Source organism: Hyperolius riggenbachi, chromosome 11 (genome assembly GCF_040937935.1).
Source record: "Hyperolius riggenbachi isolate aHypRig1 chromosome 11, aHypRig1.pri, whole genome shotgun sequence".
Lineage (NCBI taxonomy): Eukaryota > Metazoa > Chordata > Amphibia > Anura > Hyperoliidae > Hyperolius > Hyperolius riggenbachi.
The window spans coordinates 31,503,904-31,518,111 of record NC_090656.1 but is presented as its reverse complement, the minus strand read 5'-3'; the positions used below and the strand labels follow the sequence as shown (position 1 = coordinate 31,518,111).

At 51.3% G+C, this 14,208-nt stretch overlaps 1 protein-coding gene across 1 annotated transcript in view; it reads left to right on the top strand.

The window, feature by feature from the left end:
- The first annotated feature begins 570 nt into the window (after positions 1-570).
- The window catches only part of LOC137538478 (NEDD4-like E3 ubiquitin-protein ligase WWP2), a 209,280-nt gene continuing 195,642 nt past the window's right edge, over positions 571-14,208 (top strand). Inside the window, exons 1-2 of the mRNA XM_068260693.1 lie at positions 571-618; positions 8,382-8,451. Coding sequence (XP_068116794.1) covers positions 8,391-8,451 — 61 coding nt within the window. The 5' untranslated portion in view covers positions 571-618; positions 8,382-8,390. The remainder of the gene's footprint in view (positions 619-8,381; positions 8,452-14,208) is intronic.

The following is a 14,208-nucleotide window of genomic DNA, read 5'->3' as shown; positions in this document are numbered from 1 at the left end:
TGCAAGTCAGATAACTAGAGATTAAGGTATTGGGGAGGTTGGGGGCGCTGGGGCACCTCATAGTCTAGTAGCAATCAGTGTGTGACGGCTGGGGCGGAGGGATGGAGGGGCGCACTTTGGTGTCTCAGCCTTGGGTGCTGGAGGACCTTGTCCCAGCTCTGATTGAAATTAAGACATATATACATTTAAATGATGGGAATAAAGTTTAGAGTCAAGAAAACACATTTTTCAGTAAAGAAATACAATATTTACATAGAAAGAGGGACAAAGTCCTGGAAGAGGGACAAGTGAGGGAGAAGGAGGGACAGGGCATCCAAATAGGGATTGTCCCTCCAAAAAAAGGGACAGTTGTGAGCTATGCCTATCTATCTACCGTATCTACATATAAGAAGCTGATCTGTATAGAACTCAATGGGAAACATCGAGTGCTTTTGTTTTTCTTTATTTCCCTTCAACAATAAGTGAGCCATTTTGCTCCATCTCTGGCTGCCAGCCTGCCACACACACGATGGCGCTGGCTCCTGGCAGCGCTACGTACTTCCGGCTCAGTAGGGTGTCAGCTGACCTGGCAGGCGGGTCACATGACGGGGGCACAGAAGGCGGAAGTGGAGGCGGCAGGTAATGACAACAAGGAGATGCCGGGGAAAAGTGGGGGTGACAATACGTTAGAGGGCCACAACCCCCAGCATGGCTGACACGCGGAGGACTTGTTGGGGGCTGTGGTACCCCTTGTACCAGCAGAGCCTCTGTCTGACCCCTCTGAGGGGCGGGGCCTATGTGTATTGGGGCATCCCCTCCCCCGCCTGTCTGGGATTCTGATTTCTCGTTGTTTCTGTTTCTATAATATATTTCTGCCGTTAGAAAAGTTTATTTATTAAAGTACAAACTTTTTTTTTATCCTGTGACTGCTCCTTACTGCCGCCTGTGTGTCCCCCCTGTGACTGCTCCTTACCTGCCTGTGTGTCCCCCTGTGTCTGCTCCTTACCTGCCTGTGTGTCCCCCTGTGTCTGCTCCTTACCTGCCTGTGTGTCCCCTTGTGACTGCTCCTTACCTGCCTGTGTCCCCCCTGTGACTGCTCCTTATCTGCCTGTGTGTCCCCCTGTGACTGCTCCTTACTGCCGCCTGTGTGTCCCCCCTGTGACTGCTCCTTACCTGCTTGTGTGTTCCCCCCCCCCCCCTGTGACTGCTCCTTACCTGCCTGTGTGTCCCCTTGTGACTGCTCCTTACCTGCCTGTGTCCCCCCTGTGTCTGCTCCTTATCTGCCTGTGTGTCCCCCTGTGACTGCTCCTTACCTGCCTGTGTCCCCCCTGTGACTGCTCCTTATCTGCCTGTGTGTCCCCCTGTGACTGCTCCTTATCTGCCTGTGTGTCCCCCTGTGACTGCTCCTTATCTGCCTGTGTGTCCCCCTGTGACTGCTCCTTACCTGCCTGTGTGCCCCCTCTGTGTCTGCTCCTTACCTGCCTGTGTCCCCCACCCTGTCACTGCTCCTTACCTGCCTGCCCCCCCCCCTGTGACTGCCCCTTACCTGTCTGTGTCCCCCCTCTGTGACTGCTTCTTACCTACCTGTGTGTCCTCCTGCGACTGCTCCTTATGCCTTTGTGTCCCCATCTGTGCCTGCTCCTTACCTGCCTGTGTGTCCTGCTGTGCCTGCTCCTTACCTGCTACCTGCCTGTGTCCCCCTTTGACTGCTCCTTACCTGCCTGTGTCCCCCTTTGACTGCTCCTTACCTGCATACTGTGTGTCCCCTCTTTGCCTGCTCCTTACCTGCATACTGTGTGTCCCCTCTGTGCCTGCTCATTACCTGCATGTGTGTCCTGCTGTGCCCACTCCTTGCCTGCCTATGTGTCCCCTCTGTGACTGCTCCTTATCAACCTGTGTGTCCTTCTGCAACTGCTCCTTACCAGCCTGTGTGTCCCCATCTGTGCCTGCTCCTTACCTGCATACTGTGCGTACCCTCTGTGGCTGCTTGTTGTTACCTGCCTGTGTGTCCCCTCTGTGCCTGCTCATTACCTGCCTGTGTGTCCCCTCTGTGCCTGCTCCTTACCTGCCTATGGTTCCCCACTTTGCCTGCTCCTTACCTGCATACTGTGTGTCCCCTCTTTGCCTGCTCCTTACCTGCATACTGTGTGTCCCCTCTGTGACTGCTTGTTACCTGCTTGTGTGTCCCCTCTGTGCCTGCTCATTACCTGCCTGTGTGTCCCCTCTGTGACTGCTCCTTACCTGCCTGTGTCCCCTCTGTGCCTGCTCCTTACCTGCCTGTGTGTCCCCCTATGCCTGTTCCTTACCTGCCTGTGTGTCCCCTCTGTGACTGCTCCTTACCTGCCTGTGTCCCCTCTGTGCCTGCTCCTTACCTGCCTGTGTCCCCTCTGTGACTGCATGTTTCCTGCTTATGTGTCCTCTCTGTGCCTGCTCCTTACCTGCCTGTGTGTCCTGCTGTGCCTGCTCCTTACCTGCTTATGTGTCCTGCTGTGCCTGCTCCTTACCTGCCTGTGTGTCTTGCTGTGCCTGCTCCTTACCTGCCTGTGCGTCCCCCCTGTGCCTGCTCCTTACCTGCCTGTGTGTCCCCTCTGTGCCTGCTCCTTACCTGCCTGTGTGTCCCATGTGTGCCTGCTCCTTACCTGCATACTGTGTGTCCCCTCTGTGACTGCATGTTTCCTGCTTATGTGTCCTCTCTGTGCCTGCTCCTTACCTGCCTGTGTGTCTTGCTGTGCCTGCTCCTTACCTGCCTGTGTGTTCCCTCTGTGCCTGCTCCTTACCTGCCTGTGTGTCCCCTCTGTGCCTGCTCCTTACCTGCCTGTGTGTCCCCTCTGTGCCTGCTCCTTACCTACTTGTGTGTCCTGCTGTGCCTGCTCCTTACCTTCCTGTGTGTCCCCTCTGTGACTGCTCCTTACCTGCCTGTGTGTCCTGCTGTGCCTGCTCCTTACCTGCCTGTGTGTCTTGCTGTGCCTGCTCCTTACCTGCCTGTGTGTCCCCCGTGACCGCTCCTTACCTGCCTGTGTCCCCTCTGTGCCTGCTCCTTACCTGCCTGTGTGTCCCCTCTGTGACTGCTCCTTACCTGCCTGTGTCCCCTCTGTGACTGCTCCTTACCTGCCTGTGTGACCCCCTGTGCCTGCTCCTTACCTGCCTGTGTGACCCCCTGTGCCTGCTCCTTACCTGCCTGTGTGACCCCCTGTGCCTGCTCCTTACCTGCCTGTGTGACCCCCTGTGCCTGCTCCTTACCTGCCTGTGTCCCCCTCTGTGACTGCTCCTTACCTTCCCGTGTGTCCCCTCTGTGCCTGCTCCTTACCTGCATACTGTGTGTCCCCTCTGTGCCTGCTCCTTACCTGCATACTGTGTGTCCCCTCTGTGCCTGCTCATTGCCTGCCTCTGTGTCCCCCTATGCCTGTTCCTTACCTGCCTGTGTGTCCCCTCTGTGACTGCTCCTTACCTGCCTGTGTCCCCCCTGTGACTGCTCCTTACCTGCCTGTGTCCCCCCTGTGACTGCTCCTTACCTGCCTGTGTCCCCCCTGTGACTGCTCCTTACCTGCCTGTAGGTCCCCCTGTGCCTGCTCCTTACCTGCCTGTGTGTCCCCTTTGTGAGTGCTCCTTACCTGCATACTGTGTGTCCCCTCTGTGCCTGCTCCTTACCTGCCTGCCCCCCCCATGACTGACTGCTTTTTACCTGCCCATGTCCCCCCATGACTGCCCCTTACCTGCCTGTGTGTCCCCTCTGTTACTGTTTCTTACCTGGCTGTGTATCCTCTCTGTGACTGCTCCTCACCTGCCTGTGTCCCCACTGTGACTACTCCTTACCTGAGTGTGTTCCCCGTGACTGCTCCTTTCTACTTCGTGTCTCTCTCATTGGTTGTGTTGCAGATTTATTGACGTCTTCATGTTGATGGTGCCAAGTGTAAGCTGCAGATCCTATTTTGCACCATTGGGGCTCTCATTTTTTAATCTTTACCTTATTGGGCTCTATTCTCAAAGACTTCCTGCATGCGGTAAAGTGCATGCAGGAAGTTACCGACCAAAACACTGCCACATTTAAATTCTCAAAATGTTCCGCATGTTTTTTCCGCATGCGGAAAAAGTGTAGTAAAAGTGCGGGATTCATGCGGAAAAATTTCAGCAAAAGTCGGTATTTTCCGCAATAAAAGATCAATTCTCAAAAATGTTCAGGTGCATCATTTCGTCGTTAATTACCGATTTTTTTATCACCTACAAGTAGTAGATGATATATTCTGCATCCAATTGACTTTATGAAGTCTGGAGGCTTAAGGGCTGTGCTTGCTGGACTTTAACTTTTTTTTTTTTAAACACTTTTTCATGCGACCTTTTTACCGCATGATTCCCGCATGAATAATGGCTGTTTCCGCATCTTTTTTTCCGCATGCGGCAACCATGCGGAAAATGTTAGAGAATGCTGAAAAAATGCGAAGTTTACCGCTGGCGGAAATATAGCGGTAAAATTTTGCGGAAAAGTTTGGTCTTTGAGAATAGAGCCCATTGTGTCTCAACTCCAGTCAAAATAGAAAAACGACATCATCCCACCACCCGCTGTACAGTTAGAACTTTCTTTAGATACACATCTATCTTCTTACTTTAAATCAATCCAGACCCTGGACAGTGGAAGCTTATCACACAATAAATTAGTACATAGATTGAGGCTTCCTGCAGTGGCAACAAAGTACTTGATTATCCCCAAGATTTGTTCTGCTGAAAAACGGAGTGGATAAAAGTGAAAGTTAGGCGAGTTGAACTTCACCCTCCTCCCCTTCTTTCTTGTTCCACAATGGAGTCACCCATCATAAAAAATTGCATTGTAGGATTTCCATGGTCACGTGGCAGTTTCGGGGTTCTTCTTCCTGGCTACCCCCATCCCTGAAAATGTTGTCTACTACACATGATGATGTTCAGTGTTCTCCCCAGAATTTTTTTCCAGCTGGGTGGCATGAAAAAGTAGCCGGGTGGGGCAATATGAGAGAAAGCAGGGCCAGTGCTTCTGTGCGCTTACAGAATAGAAGAAGGTGAGCCGGTGACAGCTGGGTGCTCATCAAAACTAGCCGGGTGAAGCTCTAAAAGAGCCCGGGGAGAACACTGATGTTAATTTTTGGGCTTAGATTTTGGAGGTGGAAAGAGTTGGAACAACGTCTTAGGTCCTCCATTCTGGAGTTAACCACTTAAGGACCGCAGCATTTTTTGAATTTCTGTGCTGCGAGGGCTCTACAGCCCACAGCACAGATCAGCTGGCAGGCAGGGCGATCAGACTCCCTACCCCCCCGCCCCCTTTTTTTTCCCCACTAGGGGATGTCCTGTTGGGGGGGTCTGATCACCGCTGGGCTATATTTCCCTAGCGGGGGGGGGGGGGGTGCCTCAAAGCCCCCCTCTGCAGCGCTATTCCCCATCCCTCTCCTTCCCTCCCTCCCCTTCTCATCATAGGCGGTACAGGACGGCGGTAGGCGATCCGTCCTGTGCCGCCTCAGATAGGCTTCAGCCTATCAGATGCCGGCGATCCCTGGCCAGTCAGAGGCCGGGCATCGTCGATCTCCTTTACGGCGCTGCTGTGACAGCAGCGCCGTACAACATAAACACCGGGATTACTTCCCCGCGTGTTTACATTTAGCCTGCGAGTCGCAATCGGAGGCTCGCAGGCTGTTCACGGAGCCCCCCGGCGTGAACTGACAGGAGGCCGTTTCCATGGAAATACAGGAAAGACCAGCCTATCGGCGGCGGCTGGTCGTTAAGTGGTTAAAGAAATGAAAATGTGAGGCTGGAGGGCATCACTTAGTGAATTTGGCAAACTTCCTGCTGAGTGCCTAGGAGAGATGTGATATTTACATGATGTTTTTTTTTTCTATACCTCCTTCCTTATATTCTTCTGAATATAGGCATAGCCCAGCCCATGTTCTGATGAGCATCACCATGTTGCAAGTAGCATCTGAAGCATTTTCCCTCCCATTTCTGGATTCACAAGCTCCACCCCCCACGCCTCTGTTCCCACTGATGCCCACTTTCATGACGACTTAGAAAACACACGCACGCACGCACACACGTACGTTTGGCTACATTCATTATTTTGGATAGAATGACAGGAAGGGTGTCTTAAAGGACAACTGAAATGAGAAGAATATGGAGGCTGCCATATTTATTTCCTTTTAAACAATACCAGTTGCTTGGCTGTCCTGCTAATCTGTTTGGCTGCAGTAGTGTCTGAATCACACCAGAAACAAGCATGCAGCTAATCTTGTCTGATCTGACAATAATGTCAGAAACACCTGATATGCTGCATGCTTGTTCAGGGGCTAGAGCTGAAAGTATTAGAGGCAGAGAATCAGCAGGGTTGCCAGGCAACTGGTATCGTTTAAAAGGAAATAAATATGGCAGCTTCCATATTCCTCTCACTTCAGGTGTCATTGAACTGTTTCCAAGCATGTCAACCAAACTCCATTCATATGCTTTTATTTTTTGAAGGAATAAAGTGTCTGAGAATTTTGCCTGGGCTGGGTTAAAGGACAGCTGACCTGAGAAGGCCACTGAGGCTGCCACATTTATTTCCTTTTAAACAATACCATTTGCCTGGCATCCTGCTGATCTTTCATGCATCAGTGGTGTCTGAATCACACATCTGAAACAAGCATGCTGCAAATGCAGTCACATGTGAGTCAAACATCTGATCTGAATGCTTGTTCAGGGTCTATAACTAAAAGTATTATGCCTGGTACACACCATGCTATTTCCTGTCAGATTGACAGGTCCAATAGATTATTTGTGACAGGTCCGATCTGATTTCAGATAGTTTTTCTAATTGATTCCCCCGCTGGCTTCTGGGATTCCTCCGTTCTGCATACACACACACGCCCGCACGTGGTTTCCTAGTGTGTGATGTCACGCGCGCCCTTACTAGGTAACCACGTGGGGCGTGCATGTATGGAATGCGCCCGGAGCAGCGAAAGGAACAAGCACAGGCCTGCGGACTGGTAATGTATACTTTACAGGGGGCACTTTCTTCATTAGGGGGGACAACACCGGGGGTTTCCACATGTTTGTGGGGAAATTGCACGCCGTTCCTGCTGCGCACCCAATCGAGCAATTCAGCTCAACATCTTGCAGCATGCCCAATCGACAATGTGACCAATTTTTATCCCGAAATTGGTAGCATTGTCAGTCGGGCATGCACTAGGCTGCACTGATATTCATCCAGTTCGATTTTAATAAACGAATCGGATGGTCGATCAGCCACCAAGTTGCCTGATGTATGGCCACCTTAAAGGGAAGGTTCAGGGAAACCTTTAAAAAAATAAAAATCCATATCCACTTACCTGGGGCTTCCTCCAGCTCGTGGCAGGCAGGAGGTGCCCTCGCCGCTGCTCCGCAGGCTCCCGGTGGTCTCCGGTGGCCGACCCGACCTGGCCAGGCCGGCTGCCAGGTCGGGCTCTTCTGCGCTCCAAGGACGGGCTCTTCTGCGTCCCACGCGGGCGCGCTGCCATCATCGGACGTCCTCCGGGCTTTACTGCGCAGGCGCAGAACTACTGCGCCTGCGCAGTACAGCCTCTGGAGCGGCGGCGAGGGCACTGCCTGCCACGGGCTGGAGGAAGCCCCAGGTAAGTGGATATGGATTTTTATTTTTTTAAAGGTTTCCCTGAACCTTCCCTTTAAGGCAGCAGTCTGATCTCTCCAAGGACAGACCAGCATCTCCATTGCATTGAATGAGGGGCAGAACCCAGAGGAAGACTTTGCCTGGTAGGTATGCATTTTAGGAACTTACGTATTATCCCTTCTGGAAAGTTTGGTAGCTTTTTGTTAAAGTTCTGTTTGATCCCCTAGCCAGATCTAACCATTTTTGGAAAGCTGAACGTCCCGGCTTTCCTTTGCACTGCTCCTTCATCTGTAATGAGAGACCCAGGGCACTTGACATAAGTTTTGAAGACAGATTTATGCTGCGAAGGAAAAAGAAGACCTCCCGGGTGTGCTGCTTATCATCATGTCGGGTTCGTCCTGTACTTCTGTAATTGCACTTTCTGCAGCCAAATTCAGGGGACACCCCTCCTTCAAAACGCCATAACTTGGGAATTGAGCATCCTACCGACTCAGGACCCGGTGCAACAGGAAGCCGGGACTTTCAGCTTTCCAAAAACGGTCAGATCTTCCTGGGCGGGCAAACAGAACTTTAACGAAAAGATGCCAAACTTTCCAGACGGGATAATACATGAGTACCACATTTTATAATGTAAGCATTGCCCTTGTTTTGCACCACTGCTCCATTCAGTAACGGTGTAAAACAATTGATGTAGAGTGGGGTGGAAATAAGGATTGTTATATTGTACGGTTGGTGTCCTCCCTGCGCTGTGTTTTTCTTTCACTTGATTTCTTACATTGTTGTTGTTTTCTCCGTTTCCTGGCAGGGAGTGAACATGGCATCCGCAGGCTCAGGGCAGGCAAACGAGGCCCAGAAATTACACCTGAATCTGAAAGGTAAGAGGGCAACGAGTGATGCTTGTTAAATCTCTGTGTGCTGCAACTGGCCAGTGAGATTCCAGCACATTGGCTGGGCTGCATGTACCATCATTTGTGGAGGGTACGTGAGGGGCTGTTTCTCCCCTTCTGCAGAGTAGCATTTTAGTTGCTGCTTCAGGTCTCCTCTGATCTGACATGCTCTAAGCTGCCATCCTCTGGCTCCTGAGGTATGTCACGGAAGACCAGAAGAGACCCGAAGCATCGCTGGAGCAGGAAACTATTGCACTACTCCACTGCACTACTCTGCTTTGTAGGTTAATGGCATGGGAGGGGAAGGTAGGTAGGTGTGTGTGTGTGTCTGTGTGCATGCATGTGTTTTTTTTACCAGTTACCGGTGGGTGGAAGGGTAATAGGGGGGTTGAATACACGGAGGGGGCCCCATGCCATTCTTGTTGGAGGGGTCCTGTGGGTTATTGCTGCACCCCGGCTCAAACTGATGATGTTTCAATTGGAAACACTATCACTGGTGTGCCCCCCTTGGATGGGAAGGCAGTGTGCTGTTGTTCTTATGCTTGTTAGATCTGTGTGTGCTGCTACTGGCCAGTGAGATTCCAAGAAACCTAAAGCTACACACAAGCAGAGGGTAACTGTCACCTGAAACAATCATTCATTATCACGTCTGATCAGATGTGCCTCTCTGCTGAGCACCAGTGTGTTTGTATGTCTTCACTCCTGATTACATATTATGTAGCTGGTATAAAGCAACATAATAAAGATGTGAAGGCTTACAAGAAGATAATGTTTGTATTGACAATATGGAAGATGCACACGATGCAGGGGAACGTTGTCATACATAATATAACACCATCTGCCAAATGTGCTTTATTGCTTCCTGGAGGCATAATCATGTGACCACGGCCCTCAGGAAATGAATGGAAGGCTTTTTAGTTTGAAAACAAAATGACTTGGAGAGTGATGTATTATTTTATGCTACAGGGAATACTGGGTGTGCATGGTAGACCCCGTACCCAGTTTGGTTTGTGGTGCCTGGAGGTGTACTTAAAGGTGTTGTCTGATGATCTGAAGGATTGTGCATTCGGTAGGTTTTTGGCTTTTGAGACACTCATTTTTTTTAATTTTTTTTTATAATTGTCTAAGCAAAAGGTATTGCTAAAGTAATGTTACAACAAAATTGTAGACACGTATCCAGCCGGGTAGCATGAAAAAGTAGCCGGATGGCATGGAAAAGTAGCCGGGTGGGGCGAGATGAGAGAATGCAGGACCGGTGCTTCTCTGCACAACTCTGCTTACAGCATAGGGGGAGGTGAGCTGATGACAGCCGAGTGCTCACCAAGACTAGCCGGGTGGAGCACCCGGCTAAAAGAACCTGGGGAGAACACTGCACATGGAGGAAAGGGTGAGAGACCGGCACTGCTGGCAACCTTTTATTGTGCAAAATTACGCATGTACAATTACACTTTAATAAAAAATAGCACATACCATAGCGGTTGTAAGAATCCAAGTGGTGGGTTCAGGGGGCTGCGAGCCTGATGGCCGTGTCACGCCATGCGCTTCTACTGAGGCTATATGGGCCAGATTTGTCAAAGCATTACCAACTGTTTTTTTCTTCTACAACTGTCCTAACCAGCACATGAACAGTTCCGCATGATAGTAAGAAACGTCTCAAATCCTACGCAATAGCGGCAGTTTAGCGTGGATTTCTAGAACTGCACTATAGTTAAGAAACGTGCAAATCCATCCCTAAACTGCTGCATGTTAAAGAGATTCTGTAACGAAAAAAGTTCCCCTGGAGGGTACTCACCTCAGTAGGGGAAAGCCTCTGGACCCTATTGAGGCTTCCCCCGTCCTCCTGTGTCCCGCGGCGGTCTCGCTGCAGCCCACGGAACGTACAGCCGACAATTTGTCAGGCTGGGCAATATTTACCTTTTCTGGTTCCAGTGGGGGTGCTGTTGCGGCTCTTCCCACGGAGATAGGCAAAAATAGCCGATCTTCTTTCAGGTCCACTCTGCTGCACAGACTCAGGAGACTTGCGCCTACGCAGTATAGCGGCCCGACAGCGATCGGCTACTTCCGCCTATCTCCGAGCGGAGAGCCGATACTGCGCCTGCTCTGGAGCCGGGAAGATAAATATTTATATCCCCTGTTCGGGGAGCTTTATCGTTGCCACCGTGGGACACAGGAGGATGGGGGAAGCCTCGATAGGATCCGGAGGCTTCCCCCACCTGAGGTGAGTACCCCCCAGGGGAACTTTTTTCGTTACAGATTTTCTTTAAGATGTGCTTCATAGCAGTTCTCCAGATAGTGCAGTAGTGCAGGCTTGACATGATTTGTGAAGGGCTCCTCCCCTCTTACTCAGAGCCTGCTGACAGCATTGCCTGAGAGACCTTCCTAACTCCTCCTATTGCTAACAGTTTAAATCAGAATCAGTTTTATTTCGCCAAGTACAGCAAGAGCTGTAATCGGAATTATTTGTGGTACACATGACATAGGCAGTGTAAAGACAGACAGAGAAGGACAGACGCAAAACGCATACAAATACAAATACAAAGATAGAAATGCAGTGGTCAGGACCGTACTGCCCATTTCACTGCTGTGCAGGGCAGTCAGGTAATAATAAGGTGCACTAAAACGTCCACAGTCCCTTTACGGATAAAGAACCTGGGCAGGCAGAGGCAGAATCGGCTGACCGACCCGGCAGTTAGAGATTCAGGCCGGGCCGGGGAAGGTTAGAGTTCAGTAGCCGAACAGCCTGGGGGAAGAAGGTGTTCTTCCGCCTAGTAGTTTTGGATGGTAAAGTCCTGTAGCGGCGGCCCAATGGGAGGAGCCTGAAGTAGTGGCTGCCTGGGTGGGAGGGGTCGCGGGAGATCATGGTTGCCCTCTTTCTCATCCTAGAAGAGTGGAGGAGATCAAGAGGAGGAAGAGGAGAGCCGATGATCTTCTCTGCGTCAGTTATGACTCTCTGCAGTTTCTGTTTGTCGCTGGCTTTTGCGCCCGCATACCAGACAATTACAGAGGAGCAGAGGATAGATTCTGTGGTGGCGGTATAGAAGCCGGTCAGCAGCTCCCTGGGCATGCCAAATCTCTTCAGTTGGCGCAGGAAGAACAACCGCTGCTGGGATTTCTTCTGAATTTTGGTGGTGTTAAGCCCCCATTTCAGGTTGTTAGTGAGGGTCGTGCCGAGGAACCGAACCGATGATACCTTGGAGACTTCTGTCCCTCCAGTGAGGACAGGTGGGAGGGGGGGAGGGTTTCTCCTGAAGTCAACGACTAGTTCAACAGTCTTTGCTGTGTTGAGGACCAGGTTGTTGTCGCTGCACCGTTTGCATATTCTCTCGACTTCACTGCGGTACTCAAGCTCCCCGTTGCTACCAATAAGGCCGATGATGGTGGTGTCGTCTGCAAACTTGATGACCTTCACAGAGTCAGCGGATGAGATGCAGTTGTTGGTATAGAGGGAGAACAGCAGAGGTGACAAAACACAGCCTTGTGGGGCCCCTGTATTTGTGGTCCGGACGCTGGAGTAGTAGTTGCCAAGCTTCACCTGTTGCGTTCTGTTTGTCAGGAAGTCCTTGATCCATGCTCGGAGAGAAGGATCAATTCCGAGCTGCGTCAGATTGGTGATCAGAATGTCTGGGCAGATCGTGTTGAACGCTGAGCTAAAGTCTAGGAGCAGGATCCTAGCATAGGAGGCGGGGCTGTCCAGGTGCTCAGTGACGTGAGCCATGCTGACATTGATGGCGTCCTCCACGGATCGGTTAGTCCTATAGGCAAATTGGAGTGGGTCTAAAAGGGAGTCCGTGGACCTCTTCAGGTGGGCAAGGACCAGCCGCTCAAGGAGCTTCATGATATTTGAGGTTAGGGCCACTGGTCGGAAGTTATTTAGCTCAGTACTGCCTGTTTTCTTTGGGACCGGTACAATTTTAGACCTCTTAAAACAGGAGGGGACTGTACCACCAGATAATGACTGCTTAAATAAGGAGGTGAGCACAGGGGCTAGCTGATCGGCACAGGTACGCAAGCAGATGGACGACACACCGTCAGAGCCGGAAGATTTCCTGGGGTTCAGCTTGCGGAGGTGCCGGAGTACCTCTGATTCCTGAACAGCACCCGGTGCCAGGGCGACGAGTTCACCCGAGGTGGGGGTTGGAGATGTTTGGCTCGCGGGCTGGTTGGGAAGTTTCTCGAACCTGCAGTAGAACTCATTGAGCTCCTCCACCAGTCGGGGGCTAGGGGTCACCGTTTGGGGAGCCGGTTTGAAGTTCGTGGCTGCTCTCAGGCCCTTCCATACCTCCCGTGTGTTGGTCGACTGGAGGCAGAGCCCCAGCTTTTCGGCGTAGGCCCTTTTTGCCAAACGCAGTTCTCTTTTCAGGGCGTGCCTGGCTTCTCTGAATTCCTCTGAAGAGCCCGACCTGTGCGCTTCCTCTTTGCGTTTCCGAAGCCGGCGGAGCCTGTCGTTGAACCAGGGCTTGTCGTTGGGATAGACTCTGAAAGACTTCGACGGAATACACACTTCTTCGCAGAAGCTAATGTAGGAGGTGACATTCTCGGCCCATTCGTCAAGGGTGGGTGCCTCCAGAGCCGACCAGTCGGTGGTTTCAAAGCAAGCTTGGAGCTCCAGTTTGGCGTCTGCTGTCCATTTCTTTGAGGTTTTGACGATGGGCTTTGAGGTCTCCAGGAGCCTCCTGTAGGTGGGGATCAGGTGTATCGTGTTGTGGTCAGAGTTCCCAAGGGGGGCTCCTTGGATGGCCTTATAAGCACACTTTTGGACCGTATAGCAGTGGTCCAGGATGTTACAGTTCCTGGTAGGACAGGTGATGTGCTGCCGGTAGTGGGGCAACACATGCCGAAGGTTCGCCTTATTGAAGTCGCCCAAGATGATGAACAGGGCCTCCGGATGGGCTGTTTCCCAGCACGAGATGCAGTCACTGAGTACCTGCAGGGCAGTCTTGGAGCATGCGTCGGGAGGGATGTAGACCCCCACGAGGACAAGGGAAGAGAACTCCCTAGGGGAGTACCGAGGCCTGCAGTTTATGGCAAAGATCTCAACATCAGGAGTGCAGGCCTTGTGGAGAGTGGTGGTGTCGGAGCACCAGGAGGAGTTTATGTAAAAGCATACACCACCTCCTCTCGTTTTCCCAGAGAGGGCTGCGTCACGGTCTGCTCTTAGGAGGTTGTAGCCTGGTACATGCAGAGAGTTATCGGGGATGCTGTCCCACAGCCAGGTTTCGGTGAAGCAGAGAACAGGGGTATATTTGCTGATCTGGGGTTTGCTACCGAGTAGGAGGAGCAGCTCATCCAGTTTGTTGGGGAGTGAGCAGACGTTAGCTAGTAGGATGGCAGGGACAGGTGAGCGTAGGCCTTTCCTTTTAAGTCGGACCTGAGCCCCCGCCCTCCTTCCTCTGTGGCGGCGTTTGTTTGTGGCTGGCTTGGTGGAGAGATACTTGATGGAACCTGAACTGAAAATTAAAAGTCAAAATAAACATATACAGGTCATACTTACCTCCTGTGTAGTCATCAATCTCTTTCTCCTCTCCTGCGTCCTGTTTGTCCACTGTGATCAGTGGAATTCTCTGTTCTCAATTTTAAAAATGGCCACTACCCCATAACAGCTTCCTGGTCAGCACACTGTTAAATCACCCACTTGAGCCATAGGGAAACATGGACATTACCTTGCACATTCAGTTGTAACTGACAGCAGCTGATATACTGTATAACTGACAGCAACTGGTATATTTCAGTTCTGACAAAATGTTG